Below are 22080 nucleotides of genomic sequence, written 5' to 3' on the forward strand. Positions count from 1 at the left end.
GACAGGCTCCCTGAAGGGTGTCAGCAGGCAAATGGGCTCAGCCAAGCATGGGTATCCTGGATGGTATCTCCAATCAGATACCATCCAGGAGGTGGGTACAGCTGGTGCACATAGTAGGGGCTGCTCCTCAGGACCCGGGCATCATGCACACAGCCAGGGAAGCCCACCACCACATCCAGGAAACAACCCTTGTGGTTGCAGATGGCCTGAAACTGCACTGAGTGGAACAGCTTTCTGTTAAAATAGTCCACTGCAAACTGCCCGGGTGGGACAATGCGGACGTGGCACCCATCAATGCTTCCTGCCACTTTGGTGAAAGCCGGACAACCAGACAGCTGCTGGAATCCAGCGCCAATCTCCCCCAGCTCCTCCATATCAGGGAAGTGGATGAGCTTCCGGAACACCCCCTGAATGGCCTTGCTGACCCTGTGGATCATGTCATGGCATGTGGTGCGGGGAATGTCAAATGCCTCTGACACAACCCTGTAGGACGTTCCACAGGCCAACCAGTACACGAACACCAGGACCTCAAAGGACTTCCCCCATCCATGATCCTTGTTCACCATGAGCTGGATGAGGCTCTACAGGGATGCCCAGGACAGATGGAAGTCCTTCATTGTATCACCTCCCTCAAAATAAAGGCAAAACAGAGGAACATGGGGATTCCCCCTGCAATATGGCCCTCTTGAAGCCACCTGTAAAAGATTTTAATATGATATTGTCAGACTATTTATAGAATTATTAAGTATTTATTTATTTATTTCATTTTTTTAAAGGCATTTTTAAGAACTATTTAATTATATATGAAATAAGCACATTTTAAAATTACATTATTTATTAAACTTATTGACTTTTTTGCTCAATTATTTCAATTTAGCAAGTGATTGATATAACATTATGGATATATAGCTTTCCCTTCTATTTCCAGGTGAACTGCAGCTTTGAAGAAGTGAATCAGAAATTGTCACAGTAACGTTACTTAATTATGTATTGATTTATAGTTGATTAAAAAGGTCACTTACATCTGAGAACAATCCCAAGTCGATACCGAGCATGATGTATCGCAGGCGGCGGGCCGATCTTCGTCTCTGAGCAGACAAGACTCTCCGGTAAGGCATCTTGAGCAGTCAAATACCATTAACGGGACGAGATGATAAATAAAGATGCTTTAGGTTTCAAAAACGGGGATTTTCAAGTTAGCTACAGCAAGGGTATGTTCGTTTCCTGTTTTCAAAATGAAGGCACCAATTCTATCGTTAGGGTTTTATTAATAATAAAAGGCAACAGGTGTTTTATTTTGTGAAAATGATCGGAAGTGCGTCACTCGCTACGGCTAACTTGAGTGGCTCCGAATTCGCAGGAACAAAACTTTAAACAGGTGTTATTTGTACAAATTAGCGTCACATTGTGGTTGTAAAGGACTACTTTCTTTAAAAATGTCGTTAAAAATGTTGATAAAGTGGTATATTTACAGAGTTAAAGCTAAAATGAAATCCGCTTCAGCCTGCTGATTTCAGCTCGGGTAGGGACGAAATGCATTGTGGGTTATCGTGTAGTTTACTACAGTGTAAACGGTCTGCTTACTATCTGGTCGTTTAGTGTGTAGTATAGAAGTATGTACTGTAGTATAGAAGTATGTAGTATGTAGTATACGGTTTCGAACACAGCCTAGGATCCTGACAGTACCCCTCCCCCCTCCAACGGGAGCCTCCCGGCGACCCCCAGGCTTGGTAGGATTTGAGTTATGGAACTCCATTGTGAACATTGTGCCTCCAGGATCTGAGACTCTATCTCCCAGGTAATGGGTGCCACAGGATGGTCTCAGGCTCAGTTGAGGTCTCCTCAGCACTAGATTGCCACTATCAGTTTGCAGAGCCCACCACAGTGTAACAGTAAAGCTTGATTTATGCTTTTGCATTGGAACGACGGCGTAGCTATGCCGGTGCCATGACGCCGTCGTTGACTTTTCATAGTTCTGCGTCGAGGGAACGCGTTGCTCTGCAATTCACCGCCATGCCGCTAGGGGGTGTGTGTGGTTTCAGAGGAGTCATATCCGTATCCTTGTTTATCTTCCGGTCACAGTAGAATGTTTTTTTAGTTTTTTGTTGGTCACAGTAGCATGTAGCATTGTGCTATGTGCGTTATGTGCGCTAATAACAGAAAACACATACCTTTTGTTCATTATTAATAATAATGGCGGTGTTGCAGGAAGAAAGACCGGAAAAAGCAACTGCCGGAGGAACTGACGTTTTGAGCGTACCAATCACAACCCTTGCGGTCCACGTTGCCGTGACGCGTAGTTAGGATTTTTTGGAGGTGCACGTCAGGCTACGTCGTTCCGACGCAGAAGCATAAATCAAGCTTAACACACACTTTTATTTTAATTGCATTACATATTTGAGGACTTTTTACAAAGTTGATGGTTGGTAATGTGCAATGATATGTATAGCTGCACATCATCATCCAACCACTGGCTGTCAAGGTGGTGACCAGCAAATGATGTGGGCTTCATAGACAATTAACAGACTTTATGGAGAAGACCAGGGGCCTGTACTAAGCAGGATTTGGGGTTAGTGAGGTAACTTCAGGTTTAACTCTGGGTTTTTTTCAACTTAGACTTTTTGCGAAGGTTAAGGCCTATCTTCCCTTTAACGAGTTTGAGAGGGTCGTCCATATGTTTATTATGTTTCGTTTGAATTACTGTAATTCCCTCTATTATGGTGTTGATCAGTCATCTCTTCGTCGTCTGCAGCTGGTTCAAAATGCAGAGCACGTCTTCTGACTGGGAAGAGACGATATGACCATATCACACCAGTTCTTGCATCCCTTCACTGGCTTCCCGTCAGCTTCAGGATCCAGTTCAAGATTTTATTACTTGTTTTTAAAACTCTTAACAGACTGGCACCATCGTACCTATCTGAGCTGTTGTACATTCATGCTCCGGTCAGAGCACTGAGGTCAACTGATCAAATGCTTTTATATGCTCCTAGGTCAAGGCTCAAAACCAGAGGTGACAGAGCCTTTGCAGCGGCTGCTCCAAACTTGTGGAACCCCTTAATATCAGAACAGCCCCAACACTTGAACATTTTTAAAGTTGCTCAAGACTCACCTGGCACTGGCTTTTAATCCTAGTTGAGCGTGACATTAAGATTTTTTTTACTGCTAACTTTATTTGCTTTTATCTATTGTGTATCTATTTTGTCTTTAGTGTTGTGTTTTTATTCATGTATTTTTTTTATCTATTATGTTATTTAGCTTATCTTACTTATAATGGTTCTTTTATTTTTTCTTTGGCTTGTACAGCACTTTGGTCAACCAAGGTTGTTTTAAATGTGCTATAGAAATAAACTTTGACTTTGACAAAAGTCCTGAGTTAACAATTAAACAGTTAACAAGTAGAGAGGAATTTTTTTAATTTATTTTTTTTTTTTTTATAATTGTATCTTTATTTGGAATGGACAGAGAAGTACATTCACATGGCATCAACAGTAAAGCAGATATAAATGCCATTCCAGTTTTTGTTTTATATACAGAAATTGTGCAACATCAGTCAAACAGGGCTTACAAGTCCAAAGAGTGTACAAGCGCAAATCAAGGGTCTGCAGGTCCCACTCTCCAGAAGTAACATAAATTATGTGAGATTGGTGTTATAGTCACTTCAGCGGGAGCAAAGTTATCACCTTAGGCCCATGTTGACACGTTGCCCAGACTAGTTCACTTAGGGAAAATTCTCGTACAGCTTAATAAAGAGTAGAACAGGTAACTATACACAGAACCCATGGGGGGGGACCCCTGCCGCCGCTGTCATATAAATGTTTTTCAGAAACAAGTCAGAAACTAAATGAAGCAACAATACCAGTGAGATCAGATAAAGTCTGCTCTTGTGGGGGCAATGAATGAAATCCAGTTGTTCCAGATTTGGTAAAATTTGTCCTTTTGAAGTCTTATTTGGTAGGTCAATTTTTCCATTCTATATATCTCCAGAATAATTCCAATCCAGTCATTTTGAGTAGGCGGAATCGGGCTTAACCATCTTCTTGTAACTGATTTCTTACTTGCCACCAAAAGAATTTGCAGCAGCTTTATCTCTCTCCTACATTGGAGAAAAGGAACATGACCCAGGTACATGACATCAAAGCTCAGGGGTATTTGAGTGTTAAAGACTGTGCTTAAAGAAACCTGGATATCCCTCCAGAAGGTTTTTAACTTGGGACAATCCCAGAAGATATGGTAGTGGTTAGCAGCAGCCGAGCCACACTGCCTCCAGCACGGCATAGTTGCACCTTTATACCTCTCCTGATACAGTGTTTTGAAAAATCTAATAATATTCTTCCAGTAATGTTCCCTCCAGTCCATAGAGCTGGATGTTGACCACTGAAAGGACCAGATATTATCCCAAGCCTCCTCAGAGATCTCAATCCCCGATTCCGCTTCCCATTTATTTTTAAGGTATTGAGTGTTATTATTGTTAGCGTTGGAGAGAGCTGTGTATAGCTTTGAAATTAATTTAGAAGGGATCATGGTCGTAGCATTTTTTAGAATGTGATAAAATTCTGATTCAACTTCAGAGAAATTAGTTAATTTGCATTCATGGTCGATATAGGAGCGTAGTTGAAGGTATCTGTGGAATTCGATCCGTGCTAGGCCATGCTTGTCCCGCAAGGTATCAAAGCTGCACACAGTACTTTTTTGAGTAAGTGAAATAAATGTTGTAAGACCATACATTGTCCATGATTTAAAGCTGGAGTCGTGTCTATTGGGAGTAAAATCAGAGTCAAAAGCAAACCATCTGAATATTCTCAACATTCTATGTATCCCACAAATACTTATCACCTTCTGCCAGACTCGAAGAGTGTGGTTCAACCAGGGGTTCCTTAGCTTTTCCAAATGACATATTAAGCCTTTATCCGCTATTACAGCTTGGACGGGGAACTGAGTTGATAGATTGGACTCCAGCTCCTTCCATTTTGCTTTATATGTTTCATTACACCAGTATACAAGGGGAGCTATCTGTGCAGCATTGTAGTAATTCCTTAGGCAGGGGAGACCCAACCCTCCACTTCCCTTAGCGAGTTGAAGGGTGGCATATTTAATCCTTGGCCTCCGTCCCTGCCAGATAAATCTGGAGATCCACTTGTCCCACTCCCTAAATTGATTTTCACCCACCTCTATAGGCAAATTCCTAAACAGATAAAGTAAACGTGGTAACACATTCATCTTAACTGCACTTATCCTTGCACTAAGACTCAGGAAGGGGACCAGGTTCCATCTATGTAGATCTGCCTTTATACTTGAAGATATTGGCTCATAGTTTGCTCTGAAGAGCCCCGCGAGGTCTTTAGTCAGGTGTATTCCTAGGTATTTGATGTTTTCATTTTCCCAATTTAGCTTGAATTTCTTACGTAGAGTCACCGGGGCTGAATAGTTAAGAGTCATCACCTGGGTTTTTGAAATGTTGACTTTGTAACCAGACAGCTTGCCAAAATCATTCAAAGTAGACATCAATTCACTAAATGACCTCTCTGGTTCCCCCAGGCAGACCAGCACGTCATCAGCGAACATTGCTACCTTATGTTCAACTCCTGATAATATGATACCCTTAATATTTTGATTTTGTCTAATTAATTGGCCTAACACTTCTATAAATAAGTTGAAAAGGAGGGGCGATATTGCACAGCCCTGCCTGCACCCTCGTTTTAGGGTAAAGGCCCCTGATAGATCACCGTTGACCTTGATGCGGGCTGAAGGTCTGTCATACAACGCCTGGATTACTTTGATAAACCTGTCCTGAAATCCAAACTTACCCAGCACCTTGTAAAGAAATGCCCATCTGACGGAATCGAAAGCTTTCTCAGCGTCTAGACTCCCTATGATTACTTGAGTTTTGTCATTTTGTATCTGTCCAAGGATGTGTAGTACTCTTCTTATGTTATCGGTTGTTTGTCTGTGATGTATAAAACCAGTCTGGTCTAAATTGATGAGTTCAGGCAGCAGGTGTTCCAATCTGCGGGTAAGAATAGAGGTAAATAATTTATAATCTAAATTGAGGACACTAATTGGTCGATAATTCCCACATTCTCGTTTATCTTTCCCCTCTTTTGGGATAACTGAAATGGTGGCCTCCCTCCAAGAGGGAGGGATTTCTCCCTTCTGCAGGACGTAATTAAATGTCTTCAGCAATAGTGGGACTAGTTCTGACTTTAGGATGCGATACCATTGAGAGCTGTACCCGTCGGGCCCCACTGCCTTGCCTGATTTTAGTCTGGTGATAGCAGCATTGATTTCCTCTGTCGAAATCGGTTTTAATAAATTATCATTTTCAGAGTCTGATAGTGAGGGTAGGTTCACGTAGCTGAGAAAGGCATCAAAACAATCTTCCCCTGAGGCGTCAGGTTGAGTGTAAAGGTCCCTATAAAAGGTCTCAAAACATTCCTGGATCCTTTCCAATTTGGTTTCCAGTATGTGAGTTTTAGGGTTCTTAATTTTATATATAGTGCTTTCCTCCTGTTGCTTCCGTAGTTTGTATGCCAGGTATTTTGCTGATTTCCCTCCTATCTCATAATATTTCTGTCTCAGGAAAGTTAAATTCCTCTGGACCTCCTGTGTGTAAACATCATTGATTTCTCCCTGTAGTTTCCTAATTTCCTGCTTTACAGTAGGGTTTGGGTTATTAATATCTTCCTGTTGTTTCCGCTTTAGCTTCGTCTGAAGATCTGCTAATTTTTGCCCTTTGGTTCTTTTTAGGTGAGAAGTAATAGAAATTAATTTGCCCCTCAATACCGCTTTAAGTGTGTCCCAAATAATAATTGCTGATATCTCACCTGTATCATTAATTTCTAAGAATCCTTTTATTTCTTCCTTTATTTCAGAAACTATGGCCGGGTCATTGAATATATTTGAATTGAGTTTCCATAAGGTGTTTCGTTTTTTCCTAGCCACCTGCAGAGACAACGAGATAGGACTGTGATCCGATAAATCCCTTGTTAGTATATCACAATCTTTAATCTTGAAACTATCCACCTTGAACATAAAGAAATAATCCAGCCTAGCGTAGACTTTAAATGAGCCAGAATAGTGAGTGTAATCTCTGGCGGACGGGCACAGCTCTCGCCACACATCTATAATCCCCATTTCTACCATATAGGAGTTGATTTTCCTTGTGAGTGGGTTAATTTGACTCGTCGGGTTGGATGAGTCTAGTTTGGGATCAAGTCTAAAATTAAAGTCCCCCCCACAGACAACCGTGCCCTGAGAGTCCACCATTAAATCAAAGATCTTCCTATAGAATACCCAATCACTCCCAGGTGGAGCGTATACATTTAGTATTGTAATTTCAGATCCCTCTATCCTACCTGTTACCCTGACAAATCTGCCTTCCTCATCACTGATTTCTGAGATATGTTCATAGTTAAGTTCACCAGAGATAAGTATTGCCACTCCCCTCTTGTGTTTGGATCTGACAGATGATGAAAAAACATATTTAAAGCCCTTTCTCTTTAACCTCAAATGATCTGTTTGGTTCATGTGTGTCTCCTGGAGTAGGGCAATCTGGGCTCTTTCTTTCTTTAATTTAGATAAAATCTTGTTCATCTTGATCATATTCAAAACCCCATTTACGTTAAAGGAAATAATTTTCACTGGTTCAATTTGCATGTATTTGTATTAACTGACAGCAAAACATTCCCCCAACAGCGGCTGACCCCCCCCCCCCCCCGAAAAGAAAAACAACAACAACAACGAACGGAGTAAACACAGAACGAACGGAAGTGTATGGTGTGTAATTGAAGCATAAAAAAGCTCCTAACCAAACTTCCAGCAGTGAAGCTCTTCCACTGCTTCCCTTAGTCTTTGAAGGAATACCCCTACTTACTCCCTGAGATAGGGGGCCTTCCGTTGTGATGACGTCCTCAAAAAAGAGAGTCCCCATCCATATTGGCTCGACATTAATTAACTTTTACCCATATCGTCCAAATCACAATCATATCAGAACATTATTTCTCTTGTCGCCTAAATACTTGCAGTCTCTCCTTGTATCCTGCAGCTCCTCGGTTCTGCCGCGGGCGCTGGTCCCCCGCCCCCCGCCACGAAGACCATCTCTGTAGTTTCTCTCTGGGGGTTGCCGGTGGTTTAATCACTCTTACCGGGAGCCCCCGGCTCGCCAGATCCGCCGTCGCCTCCTCCACCGAGTTGTAGATTTTCACTCCTTCCTCGAAAAACACTTTAAGGCGGGCTGGGTAGAGGGTCCGGAACCGCAGGTTCTTCTCCTTCAGGATCCTCCGCGTCTCGGTGTATTCCTTCCTCATGGCCATGATCTCCGGAGGGTAGTCGTGGTCGAGGTTGATCCTGTTGTTGTTCCATGTGAAGCCTTTCTTCTGCCAGGCCAGCCTGAGCACTTCTTCTTTAACAGTGAAGCACAGGAACTTCACCAGGATCGATCTGGGCTGAGAGCCGCTTGGTGGGGGGGGAGATAACGCTCTATGCGCCCTCTGGATCTGTAGTGCTGTTGCCGGGGGGATGTTTAAATTCTCCCGGAGTAGCTTCTCCACAAAATGGATCATAAATTGTGACCCCGACTCCGCTCCCTCCGGGACCCCGTACAGTCTGAGTGTCTCCCTTCTCGAGTAGGCCTCCATCGCTGTCAGTTTCAACTGAAGTTTTTCCTGTGTTGTTAACATCTCGGCCAGTATCTCGTCTGTGCTTTGGAGCTTATCTTCATGCCCAGCGACCCTGGTTTCCACTTCGTTGAGCCTCGCGTTTGTTTTGTCCAGCTCACCTCTGATGTCTTGTAGTTGTATTTTTGTGTCCTTTCGAAATTCTTTCACCTCATTCCCAACACCTCTTAGCACTTTCAGGATCATCCTCAAGTTAACCGGTTCCTCCTCTTCCTCCGTATCAGCGCCATCATAGCTAGGAGCGGGGGAAGCACCCCGGCTAGCCCCGAGGGAGCTAACGTTAGCTTCTTCTGTTAGCTGCACCTCGTCGTCTGCAAGTTGTTCGATAAATGTTGTTTTCCCCTTTCTGTTCTTTTCGGACGCCATCTGTGCCCCTTTTACCTTCTTTTCGTGCAATTCGCTAAATAATTTAATCGCTTTGGGGCAGTTTTATTTACTCTTGTCGAGAGCTCTCTCACTAAGCAGCCATCCCCTCTAGACCAGAACCGGAAGTCTTAATTTATTTTTTTAAAGGTCTGTAGAAATATTTTTTTGTTTCAGACTTTGTAGTTCCACTCTGGTTTTAAAGCACAGCTTCTAACAAACAGAAAGATTGTTTATGACACTAACATAACGATGATTTTAGCTGCATTTTAATTTTGCAAAGTTGGTTTCATCCCTGCAGTGACAGCTGACAGTGAGGATGATTTTACATTCTGACTCCATCACTGCAGCTCAGAATAGTATGAGACAACTGTGTGATGATAACTGGAAATAAAGAAGATTGTCTTATTAGAAAATAAATTGAAATGCTGTTAATTGGCTCTCATGATTATATATGTAACATTGGGGTCAGACAGACCTCATCAGTCATTAACTACTTTTCCATTTGCTTCAGTAGCAGAAACGATTTGGCATCACTATTAAGTTTCTTCATATTTGATATATAATATGAATAGTCTCTTCATCATCCAAGTAAATAGTACACAATAATCACTCTATACTTAAGTCATATATAATAATACCTACATGTATGTTAAGTTTTAATGTATTTTTTATATATGGTAATTATTCTAATGTTTCTATATCTTCTTATTCCATTGTAAGATAACAGGCTGTCACTTACATTTCATCTCGTTCGATATGATTTTTGTTACTGTTCCTAAAGCAGAAGGTTCCCACATGTAGCTCTCTGTTTCACCTCACATTATGTGTAGTTTAACTTTTACTTCATGGTTTTGATGATGTCACTTGTAATTAACAACCCTGCCTCTTACACATGAATGCACTAATAGTTGGATCAGAAAACCCGGATTTGACTGAGCTGGTTGATAGCCAGCTTTGTAATACTGGTTATCTGGCCTAACCTAACCGCAGTCCTACAAACTTCTCTGTGCTTCCATTAGAGCAGTTACCCACCCAAATCCATAAATATACTGTGTCTATCCCCCGATCAAAATGAATTGTACCTCTGCAATAGTACAACAAAATAAGATAATTAATGTGGACCGTTGTCATGGATAGAGGAGCAGGTGGACCCAAATGCAGAGGTCAAAGGCAAAAGCTGGCTGAAGAAAAAGGTCTTTATTTTGGAAGCATAGGTAAAACACTTAAAAGCTGAGCAAAAACTAAATGCAAGACAAGGCTGGGCTGACCAGAACAGCGGATCCAACAAAAACATTAATTTATTTTTTAAATTTTATTTATCCTTTATTTAACCAGGCGAAGTCCCATTGAAATATTAAAATCTCTTTTACAAAGGAGCCCTGGGGCAAGTTACACAGAAACATTGATGACAAGACTGATAAGAACAAAAATAACATGGAAGAAAGACATGATGACAAGACAGGCCAACAGAAAAACACATCTAGTATATATACAAATTACACAGATGCATTGATGACAAGACAGACTGATAAGGACAGAATAACATGGAAGAGAGACATGATGACAAGACAGGCCAACACAACAAAACAAAACAGATTTACATATATTACATGTAAAAGCAATTTAAAAATGAGGTGGGTCATTGAAAACATGTGCATTGTTCAGATTTGGATTGTTTAAGTAATTGTTTAAAATGTCCAAGTGGGATAAAAACAGAAAGCTTCAAAACTTTTTGGAGCAGATTCCAACACCAAGGAGCAGCATAACTAAAAGCAGTCTTACCAAATTCGGTTGTAATACGTGGAATATTTAGAACCAGAGTGTTAACGGAGCGTACACATCCATCTAAGAAAAAACAATGAAATAATGGAATGCAATAATGCAATGCAGTTCTTCAAACTACAACCCAAATATAAATAAGCAAAACCAAATGACCAACAGGAATGAATAACAGAAGTTAACAGTGGAAACCAGGAGAACATATACAAAGAGTTCAAAAAAGGCTGCGACAACTCTTAAAACATTAGATCTCTGTTGTTTACATCTGTATTAATAAATGACCCAATCTGTGATTATCATACTGATGTATTTTGTCTCACTGAAACCTGGAGAGTATGTCCAGTATGTCCATAGACTTAATTATAACTCATTCAAAAGTCTTGTTCTTAGTCTTTCACACCCAACCTGGAAAACTTTACAGCCTCATACTCTGGATTTTTATCTGACTTCTCAGAGTTTTTATCAAATTTAGTCCTTTGCACTGATAAATTAATTATACTTGCTGATTTTAATATTCATGTAAACATCAATAATGATAGCCTTAGCACTGCATTAGACTTAATTGGCTTACACTCATCATCTTAACCACACGCTCGAACCTATTCTGGAATATGGCACTGAAATGTAACATTTTATAGTTTTTCCACAAAATCCTCTTCTATCAGACCATTTCTTAATAACTTTTGAACTCTTATTACTGACTACATGCCATTAGATATAAATGTCTTCACTAGGTGTCTGATATTGCTGTAGCTAAATTTAAGGAAGCGATTCCATCAGTACTTAATTCAATGTCTTGTCTCAATACAACAGAGGACTCTTCTTCTTGATTTAGTCCCTCCCACATTGATCATCATATTGTTGATAGTGCTGCATACTCACTGAGAATGACTCCAGACTACATTGCTCCTTTAAAAAAAGAAGATAATAACAAAACAAAAGAGGTTAGCTCTGTGATATCACTCTCAAACTCACAAATAAGCAAACTTGAAAGGATATGGCATTCCACCACACTGGAAGAATCTCACTTAGTCTGGAAAGATAGTCTTAAAACACCCTCTGTAATGTCAGAGCTGCGTATTACTCATCACTAATAAAAACGATCAAAAATTCTGCCCTCAATAGCCATTGATTTATCCACAAACACAGGGAGCTTAGAAACAACTGTAAAACCTTTCTTTAGTAACATGATATGTACCACAGTCCTTTAAAGTAGCTGTAATTAAACCACTTCTTAAAAGCCCACTCTTGATTCAGGTGTGACCTTTATATTGCTCTGATTGACATCCATCGACCCAGCCCTGCTTGACACCCATGCATGCTGCTGTTATTATTATCATTAGTCATACTTCTATTATTATTATTATTGTTGTAGTCACTGTCCCTCTCTGTGTCTCCTTCTTTCTCTTGAATATTGGGTCTCTTTAAATTAAAGAATACAGTCTAGACCTGCTTCATGTGAAAAGTGCCTTGAGATAACTTTTTTTGTGATTTGGTGCTAAATAAATAAACTGCAAATGAATAGAATTGAAGTAATGCTGTAAGATTAATTATATACCAATATGTTTTCCCTTAATTCACTTATTTTTTTATCTTTTGACATTTGGAGAGTTTTCAAGCCATCTATCTATCTATCTCTCTGTCTGTCTGTCTATACACACGTCTTCCTCCTATACACACACACACACACACACACACACACACACACACACACACACACACACACACACACACACACACACACGTCTTCCTTATATACATATGTGTGTGTGTGTGTGTGTGTGTGTGTGTGTGTGTGTGTGTGTGCGCGCGTGTCCAGTGGCCTCTCCCACACGGAGCCCTGACGCTCTTTGTGGGCTTGTTTCCATAGACCTGGTTGCTTGTTTCTCTCGCGAGATCTCACAACATTGCCTTCTCCTACAGTTTTATCCAAAATGGCGTCAACGCAGTTAACGGATGAGGAGCTTTTCTCCGAATTAAAGCGCTTTGGTTTCACTCCAGGCCCTGTTACCGAAAACACTCGACCGGTATATTTGAAGAAATTGAAGAAGCTACGCGAGGAGCAACAGCAACGTGGATTTAGATCTGGTAAAACCCGTAGCAGCGGGACCATTAACAGTACCACTGGCGGCGGCAACACGGCGGGATCAAGGCCAGCCAGCCATGACGTCACGCACCTGAACACCAGCAGAAGACCGGGCCGGAAGTCCTCCGTCCTCGGCTTCAGCTCCGACGAGTCTGACGCTGAAACTCCACAGAGAAGAAAAGGCCTCAATTATAGAGGCAGGGCAGACCAAAGCCCCGGTTTTCAACAACAACCGAAGATACGACCCGTTATAACACCCGGCGTGGCTATTAAGAATCAGCGTGGCGCAGGGACTACGCTAAATAGCAACAATTCTTCCCCGAGTCCGGACGGACATAGAAGTGTCTCGCTGGGTTGGGGAGTTCGTGCCAGATCCAGCCCTGAGGCGGAAGGAAGGAATTGCGACGACTCAAGGGACGAGGACGATTATGAGGGGGGAAAAGAGAAAATATCTCGGTCTTTAAATGGTAGCAGAGCGCCTCAATTGAACACTAGCAAGCTAGCTGGGGATTACTCGGACGAGGAGGAGGTTGGGGGCCTTGGTATTGGAGACCGACAGCGGGATAGGTTGGAGCTGAGACGGAGTTATCCGAAAGCGGTGTTTTCATCCCACATAGTTATCCGAGGGTCTCCAACGGTAGGAGCAACCGGAGTGATTAACTCACCCGGTAGTGTAAACATGGTGGGTAATCGGAGGGATGAGAAGGAGGAGGAAGACGAGGTACAGAGAATTGATTCGGACCGATCGGGAGGCATGTTGAGACACAACTTTCCCAGGAAGTCCATCTACGTGTCCCTCACCGATAACCACGGAGGAGAGTCCGACAGAAACAACCACGTCGACGACGAGGACGGAGTATCCAGAAGCAGCAACACTAGTAGGTTCAGCAGTGGGTTGAGGCCGCGCTTTTCCAACTACAGCAGTTCATCCCAGACCTACAGGGGCAACCACTCCAATCACACTGCTCCCAACCACTCATACAGACAGGCAGTGCTGAAGCAGAAGCTGTCTCTCCCAGAGGATGAGCTGCTCCAGCAGTTTAAACGGGAAGAGGCGGCCTCCTCTGGCAGCTTCAGCGCTCATTACCTGTCCATGTTCCTGCTCACCGCAGCCTGCCTCTTCTTTCTGCTGCTGGGTCTCATGTACATTAGGATGAGGGGATCTGGATCCACGGAGGTGGATGGAGTTAGTAAGTATCTGACAAGATCTCATGGATAACTTTTTCAAAAAGTGTAAAATATAGCTGCTGGCAATTTAGAGCCAGTGTTTAAGGTAGAATTTATGTGTCTATGTGGTATGATGGTGGGATTTGTGTTAATATGTTTATTTTTTGCCACAGTTTGGCATCCCATCTACACTGCTTGTTTGATAATAGTTGCAAGAATGATGTTTGATATTAACAGCCACTGTTTTACCATACCTCCTTCAACTACAACTGTCCATTGTGTCAAGAAAGATTTCTTTTTCTTTTTCGGCTTAGGGAAATTAATAGTCATAAAAACTGAGATTTCTTTTCACAAATACAAAAAAAATTAACTGAATTAAAATATCAAAAGACCAATTTGGCGGTTGTCATATAAGATAAGATAAAATGTATTGATCCCACAGTGGGGAAAATTCATTACTACAGCAGCTCAAAAAGATAGTGATATAAGAAAAAAACAAAAAAGTAATGGATACAACAATAAAATTAAAAACTAAATAAAAGTACCCTAAAATGCAATTATAACATATATATATATATATACAGAAAATGTAAAGTGACCACAGTGCGTGCAATCCACCTTAAAATGGCTAAGAATCATCAGTTATTTAAAAGACCAATGGCCGCTGGAACCCAGGACTTTTTGAATCTGCCTGTTCTACATATATATACAACAATAAAATTAAAAACGAAATAAAAAGACCCTAAAATGCAATTATAACATATATACAACAATAAAATTAAAAACAAAATAAAAGGACCCTAAAATGCAATTATAACATATATACAACAATAAAATTCAAAAACTAAAAAAAGGACCCCAAAGTGCAACATTGTACGGTCTGACTGCAGTGGGAATGAAGGACCTGTGGAAGCGCTCCTTCTTACACTTGGGGTGTATTAGTCTGTTGCTGAAGGAGCTGTTTAAGGCCCTCACAGTCTGATGCACAGGGTGGGAGGTGTTGTCCATGATGGAGGACAGTTTGGCCAAAACCTTCCTCTCTCCCACCACCTCTAAGGAGTCCAGGGGGCAGCCACAGACTGAGCTGGCTCTTTTAATCAGTCTGTTGAGTCTGTTTGTTGTCGTGCTCAGAACATCCCCCTACCCAACACACCACTGCATATGAGACCACAGATGCCACCACAGAGTCGAAGAAGGTTCTCAGCAGTGGCTTGCACACACCAAACGATGCAAGCCTCCTCAGCAGGTGTAAACGACACTGACCCTTCCTGTAAACTGTGAACAGTCACTACTTTATCCTTCAACTAAAAAGAGCTCAGACATAGCTCTGTCCTACTTTATCAGTTTCAGCACAAGCAGGACAGAAAATAGAAATCTGCACACCAAGGCTTCATTCTGACTACACTGGCCCTGTGTGAATACAGCTTGATAATTCATTTGAATTAGCAGGCTCACTTGTGGACAGCTGCGGGTGTGGCAAAACAGAGTTGCTCAGAAAATAAGTTGAAGAAGGTCTACTTTTGTGGCAGAGCAACATGACATCATACAACAAGGCACTGCGGAGGCACCTGAAATAAATGCAAGTGCTGGTAGATTAGTTTTTGATGTGAATGCAGTATTCCTACTTTATACCTCGCAGTCACTGACTAAAGATATTATGCTGTCATGATATTTTAGGTTTCAAAATCCTGTTTGTATTATAAACCGCCGTTCAGTGTTTTGATGCCTGATAAACCTTAAAATTCACAGATATGTTACTCAGACTAGGCTTCATCATGTCTTGCTGGTACCTGCAAGCAACACGCCCCCACCAATGATCCCCTCTTTTTAACACAGGGCTGTTGCCTACTAACTCATCTGCTAGCTAGTGCTAGCCATCTACCAGACTAAACAAAGTAGAATCCACACACTGTTCACTTCACAAATCCAGAGCAATGCAGAAGACCTGGTTTTAGTCTATCCCTCCTGCAGGTGCAATTGCTAATTTTGCTGTGTTACAGCCAGAGCTAGTTGGCCACTTTAGAGGTACACAATCCATCCTTCTCTAAGAAATATTGGCCCAATCCAGGCCCCAAACATACTCTAGATGGTGTTGTCTCCTTAGCTCCTTAGCTCTCATAGCTCCTTAGCTAAGTTCTGGCTCTGCTGGCACTTTGCTGGCCCAAGCTTTCACCTGTCTACTTCATCCTGTAAGGATACATGTGAGTGTCAGGACTTCCCTGCACACTAAATGGGCATGTGCTCTGGAACACAAGTGTTAAGGGTTGCCCAGATCCACAAATCATCAAGTCCATGGGGAATCTTAAGAATTGCCAACTGTTTTGATGTTGTTTTGAACGTGCTGATTTCAGCTTCTAAAATTTGATGACTTAAAGCTTTTTGGGTCAAACATGATGATTTGAACTGCTAGTCATGCAAAACAATATTCAAAGATGTCACCTTTGACTAGGAAATCATTTTTCACTCTTTATCTAATATTTTCTAATATTCAAACAATTAATATAAAGCATATTAATTGAGAAGGAAAATTATTGTCGCAGCTCTACTTGAAGAATTACTCGTCATGCAAACAAATATCGACATTACAACAGTAAATTAAAGTAATCATTTTCACTAATAGTAGTGCGCAAATAAATGAAATGAAGGTTAAAAATCAATTCACATAATCATAGTCTTGATGCGTACCTTACAGTTCTGAACCAGTTGACAGATACAAAAAGGGACACACCTGTAACTGCACACTGGTGACATGATACTAGGGCTGGGGCGACGTCAGACCAAAACAAAAAATGGCAGCAGCGTGTAGCAGCTGCAGCGCGAGTCAGAAAAGTGCTCTAAAGAGAGAAAAGTAGACAGCAAAAACAGAGCTTTTAATCAAGAATGGACACTGTGACCCTGTGTCTAGACAGAAAGCGTAGGGTTAGCAGCATGCCTACACAGGAGGCGTTCAACTACATGGTTAAGTGTAGGTCACCCACGTTTTGGAATGGCTCAGAGCCCAAAACACAATGACTAGCTAAGCACGTAAAATGAAGGAGATGCTTCCACAGGCAGTTCAATATCAGTTTGTGTCATCTATCTGGAGAGATTTTGGGAGCAATACTCTGAGGGGGTGTATTAAAGAAATGTTAAATAAATATTTAAATGTTATAAGAAATCAATGTTTTTTTATATTTATAATGTGTAAATTCCTATAGTAATCAAATAATGGGAAAATAATTATATCGAAAAAATAATCGTTTAGGTAATCAAAAAATTAATCTTTAGATGAATCGTTTAAAAAATAATCCTTTTGCCCAGTCCTACATGGTACACATTCCTCCCTGTGGTTTCACACTATTCCACTCTGCTGGTGGTATTAAGACATCAAGAAATACAAAAATGTACCAACAAAAGACTTCCAACACAAAGTGCAATGAAGTTAACAGGATTTTGATCGTTGACTGACTAACGTGTTTAGTGATGTCTGAAGTACACTCACATTCCACGGTCTCCAAACATGCAGTCTTATGGCGCTTTTCCACTACACAGTTCCAGTACGACCTGGCTCGTCTCGACTCGTTATGGTTCAGGGAACGACTTTTTCCATTACAAAAAAGTACCTACTCAACGTGGGCGGGGTCGTCATAGCACGGCTCTGTGAAACTGCCATGACTTCATTTTAAACGCGACACAAAACACATAAACAATGGAGGACATTGAGGCAGTGGTGTACTTGCTGCTGTATGAGGCTTTTTTTGTCACACACAAAGCAAGAAAATTGAGCCGTATAGCTGTAACTATGGTTGTTACGCTGCTGCCGGTATTTAAAAATGCCGGGTTTGATTCTTGTATCGGACGGCTCATGACTCTTCCAGCGACAACTCTTCTGACCAATCAGTGGTCACATTTAGTATCGGCTCGGTTCGCTTGGAACCTCACCAGAGCAGGTACTAAAAAAGTACCAGGTACCAGGTACTATCCCGAGTGGAAACGTAATAAAATCCGAGTCGAGTCGTGCTGGAACTGTGTAGTGGAAAAGCGCCATTATTGCGAAAGAAGATTTTTACAAACCCATCTTGTGCCTTCGCGTTTGTGGTGTGTTAGATTTAATGTTTGTTTTTGATGAGCATGCTTGCTTTTGTCTCCTGACTATCTCTTTCTCCTTTGTTGTAGTTAAGAGCCACCCTTTTGGCACCGAGTTTGACTCTTCTTATGTAAGTAGATATTTTCCTCTGACCACTCTTTTAGTTTTTTTCCATAGCAAGATGTTAGATTTTAGAGCTCTATTTTAGTAAATCAAGTTCATGTAGTGAAATGTGTAGAGCCGAGTATTGTTCAAAAATGTTTGATACTGGTACCACCACCTCGACTTCAATACCTGTTCCTAAACCAGACACTTTTTTCAGCACCAAGTTTATGAAATCCATTTTAACAAAAGAACATTATATTACAGTGCAAATCTCTAGTTTTGTATTATAGCCCCTTGGCATTTTTGCATATTCAAAGTAGTTTCATAACATAAAAAATATAAAGGTATTTACTACAAATACCTTTTACAGGTATTTTTGGCATTCAGCAGATGTTGTGATTATAATGACATTCAACTCAACAACCAGCAAGACTTGGTAGTTTTAATGTTGGTTAGTTGTAGAGAGAAAATGTGTTACAGTTAGTTAACATTAGCCAAAATGTTTTTATTATTTTGCTTTATGAAAATTGTTATGTGTAGTATATTGTCTGTTAATGCCAAGTAAGCTGAGTTAAAAGCTCAAAACATAGCAAGTGAAGACAGCAGCACCCTCTACAGTGGCTTCAGTAACAGAAAGTTTGACCAAAACATGTAACATGTAGGTAAGACAAGATGAAGATGTATTAAAATGTCAAAGATGATGATACTGTGGTTTGGTGGCTGGTGACCATAACACTGCACATAACATGACAGGAGTCCACAGCTAACAATAGCTACATTTAGCTGAGCCTCACAAGACACTGTTTGCCAGCCACCATTGTTTTGATGTCAAACGACGGTTCCATAAGAAAGGGTTCCAAATAACCCTGGTAAATACATAGTTATGTTTGTATAGTCTGTTTACTATTTATTGTTTGCAGAACAAGACTGAGAAGGACCTGATCTTGAAGCTGCTGCTCAGTCTACACGACCACTTGGCCCACATTGCTGGTAGCTATCAACTCTGCACTGCACACATCTCATATCTGGATTTCAGCCATGAGTCTGATAAATAGGCCCAATAAACATATTGTGTTTATCAGTGCACAAATCAAATTATGCACAGTGGTGTCTGTCAAAAGCTGCATATATCCCAAAATTATCCCTGCATTAAAACAGTGCAAGGGTATGTGTTGGTGGTGGTAAATACAATCCAGGAAGTTGAGTTGGAGCCTTAGGCCAATACATTTAAACACTCATCAGATTACAAAACACCACACATTGGTTTGTTATACTCACAGACTGGATTATACAACTATTTAAAGTTATTGCCACAGCAAGTACAGACGGGTGACAAATTTAAGGAAAAACCAACATCAGGTGTCTTAGTAAGGTATTGGACCACCACATGCAAGAACAGCTTCAGTGCGCCCCTGGCATCAATTCCTGATCAATTCTTGTGAAAAAAATGTTGGCCTAACCAGGTTTTTAGCGACAATGCAACTGTTTTATTTATCTCCACTGTTTATCAATGACCTTGCATGCTGATAAATATATGAAACATAACTGGTAGGTACCGTAAAAACTGGTGTATAAGACACACCACTTCAGGACACTAGCTGCTGGGATGTTTCAGTACAGACTAAAACTGATTTATGCACAGATGAGCAGCTTTTATTGAGCTGTGGCAGGGAGCACAGATCTGAAGAATAAAAGATTCACTAACTTAGACTTATAAAAACTTTAATGTCCTCCAAGAGGCAATTTGTTGTAAAACACAGAGACACATTAAAAAAACACTAGACAAACGATCCAAATCATCCATAGCAGCATCGCAATGTCATCACTGTTCAAACAGACATTTTGATAAAAAAGACTGTTGCATTTCCACTGGATGGAACAGAGGATGACGCTTTGTTTGACTCTGGGACTGACACAGAGTCCAGGGACACTGTGTTTGGTAAGCTTTATAGCAACGTGGGCACAATATTTGCTCACAGCTCTGATGAAGAGATTTTGGGACTCAGTGAGCATACAGCTACACACTGTATTAAATATGTAAAGTTACTGTGTTCTTTTAAAAAGTTTAATTGAAACTCAACCTAACCTGAACCTGGTCTGAGTTAATATACCGGTCCAGTTCAGTTAAGCAAATAATTACCGGACCATTTACCATTAACCTGACACACTGTTTCAGGTGTAATATGTGTTTTGGATTGTTTTTCAAATAAAAGTAAATTGGAAATATTTTGGAATAACTTATAAACAGATGTTTATAAATGAAAAGCTACTGTTGCATTTAGATAAACCAGTCTTTAATAGAAAAGCATTTTGCCAACATGACACCCCCCAAATAGACTGTCTTATACACCAATGCAACTTATTTACCGGTTCTTACGGTAAGATAAATGGTCCGCAGCCAAAAGCTAACTGCAGTAATTAATTAATGAATTAATGAATTAATTTGAAAGCATCTTATTGTCTCCTGCTTGTATCACCTCACAAAGGTAATCAATCAGCCGGTACGCATGTGTCATGAATCCGGTGGGGATTTTGCGCAGGCACTTATTTTTTGCGGAGAGTAAGAACATTTCTGTGCACATATTAGTGAATGAGGCCCATTCTGTTGTTTTGCTGGAACTCTGTTTTGTCACCATGTCTGCACCAACAAAATGTCTCCGATCAAATGAATGAGATGGCTGCATTGGTCACATTAATTAATAGTGTAAGTGGTGGAATTAAAGGTCCAGAGAAAGACAAAGAATGGGACAAAATGACTCGTACTGTGAATGCTGTCTTGACTGTTGTGCGCAGCGTCACAGAAATAAAAAAATAGATCAATGATTTAACATGAAATTGGATGCCAAAAACATCTTGCTAGGGGAGCCAAACCATAACATTGATCACATGAATACAAGTAATTAACGAATAGTCAGTTTGCATTGTGGAAAAGTAACCGTCGACAAATTGCTTTGTAGTTTCAGCCGTTAATATTTATATTGTAAGCTTAAATGATATCATAGTTTCAATTGACAATGTAAATGACTGATATATCCGTCTAAATTGTTAAATAGCCTACTACTTTAATACTAAAGTAATACTTGTACAAACAGGGCAATGTCACCATTATTATGGATTGAGAAATGGAACTTATATATAGTTGCAATCAGAAATATTCAACCTGCCCAGCTCATAAGATGTTATAGTGATGTGAATTGAGGATAATGACTATATATGACAAAAAACCCCATTAAACAACTAAAAATATTTATTGATACATATTTGAGTCATTCTGAGAACATATTTTGACTTAACTTTGAGTTCAAATTAAAAATTTAACTTTTTCACAAATAATAACGGTGCAGTATTATTCAACCCCCAGCTTCAGTACTTTGCAGAGCATACTTTAGCCTTTATAACTTCTAATAAACATTTTTGGTAAGTGGTGACAAGCTTCTTACACCACTCGTAAATTTTGTTTTTACCTAAGAGAATATCCTAAATATGAGAAAATGGAGTGATTTTTGCATCTGGCCCATTGTGTTGATACAAGCTGTTAGCAGTGTGCTCTTTCTGATCTGTGATGAATTGATGTTGTGATTGTAGGCCAGTATGACTGCGGAGACCAGCAGCATCCAAACAGGAGTCTGGCCATAGAAGAGGCCTCTGTGTATTTACAGGTAAGTCCACGTATCCATGTATTCTGCCTGTTCAGCAAAACTAGGAACATTGTCAATATCACTACTGTACCTTTTAGTTTAAAAATAGTTTTTACTCTACACAGAAATAGGGGTGTAACGATACGCCGATCTACATCGATACATCGATTTAATGAGCAACAAGCCAATAGCATCGATGCA

General features: G+C 40.6%; 1 protein-coding gene across 1 annotated transcript in view; it reads left to right on the forward strand.

The window, feature by feature from the left end:
• Positions 1-12745: 12745 nt before the first annotated feature.
• The window catches only part of lemd3 (LEM domain containing 3), a 23445-nt gene continuing 14110 nt past the window's right edge, over positions 12746-22080 (forward strand). Inside the window, exons 1-4 of the mRNA XM_062443758.1 lie at positions 12746-14093; positions 18226-18266; positions 19162-19231; positions 21827-21900. Of these exons, the coding sequence (XP_062299742.1) occupies positions 12752-14093; positions 18226-18266; positions 19162-19231; positions 21827-21900 (1527 nt within the window). The 5' untranslated portion in view covers positions 12746-12751. The remainder of the gene's footprint in view (positions 14094-18225; positions 18267-19161; positions 19232-21826; positions 21901-22080) is intronic.

Source organism: Scomber scombrus, chromosome 22 (assembly GCF_963691925.1).
Source record: "Scomber scombrus chromosome 22, fScoSco1.1, whole genome shotgun sequence".
NCBI lineage: Eukaryota > Metazoa > Chordata > Actinopteri > Scombriformes > Scombridae > Scomber > Scomber scombrus.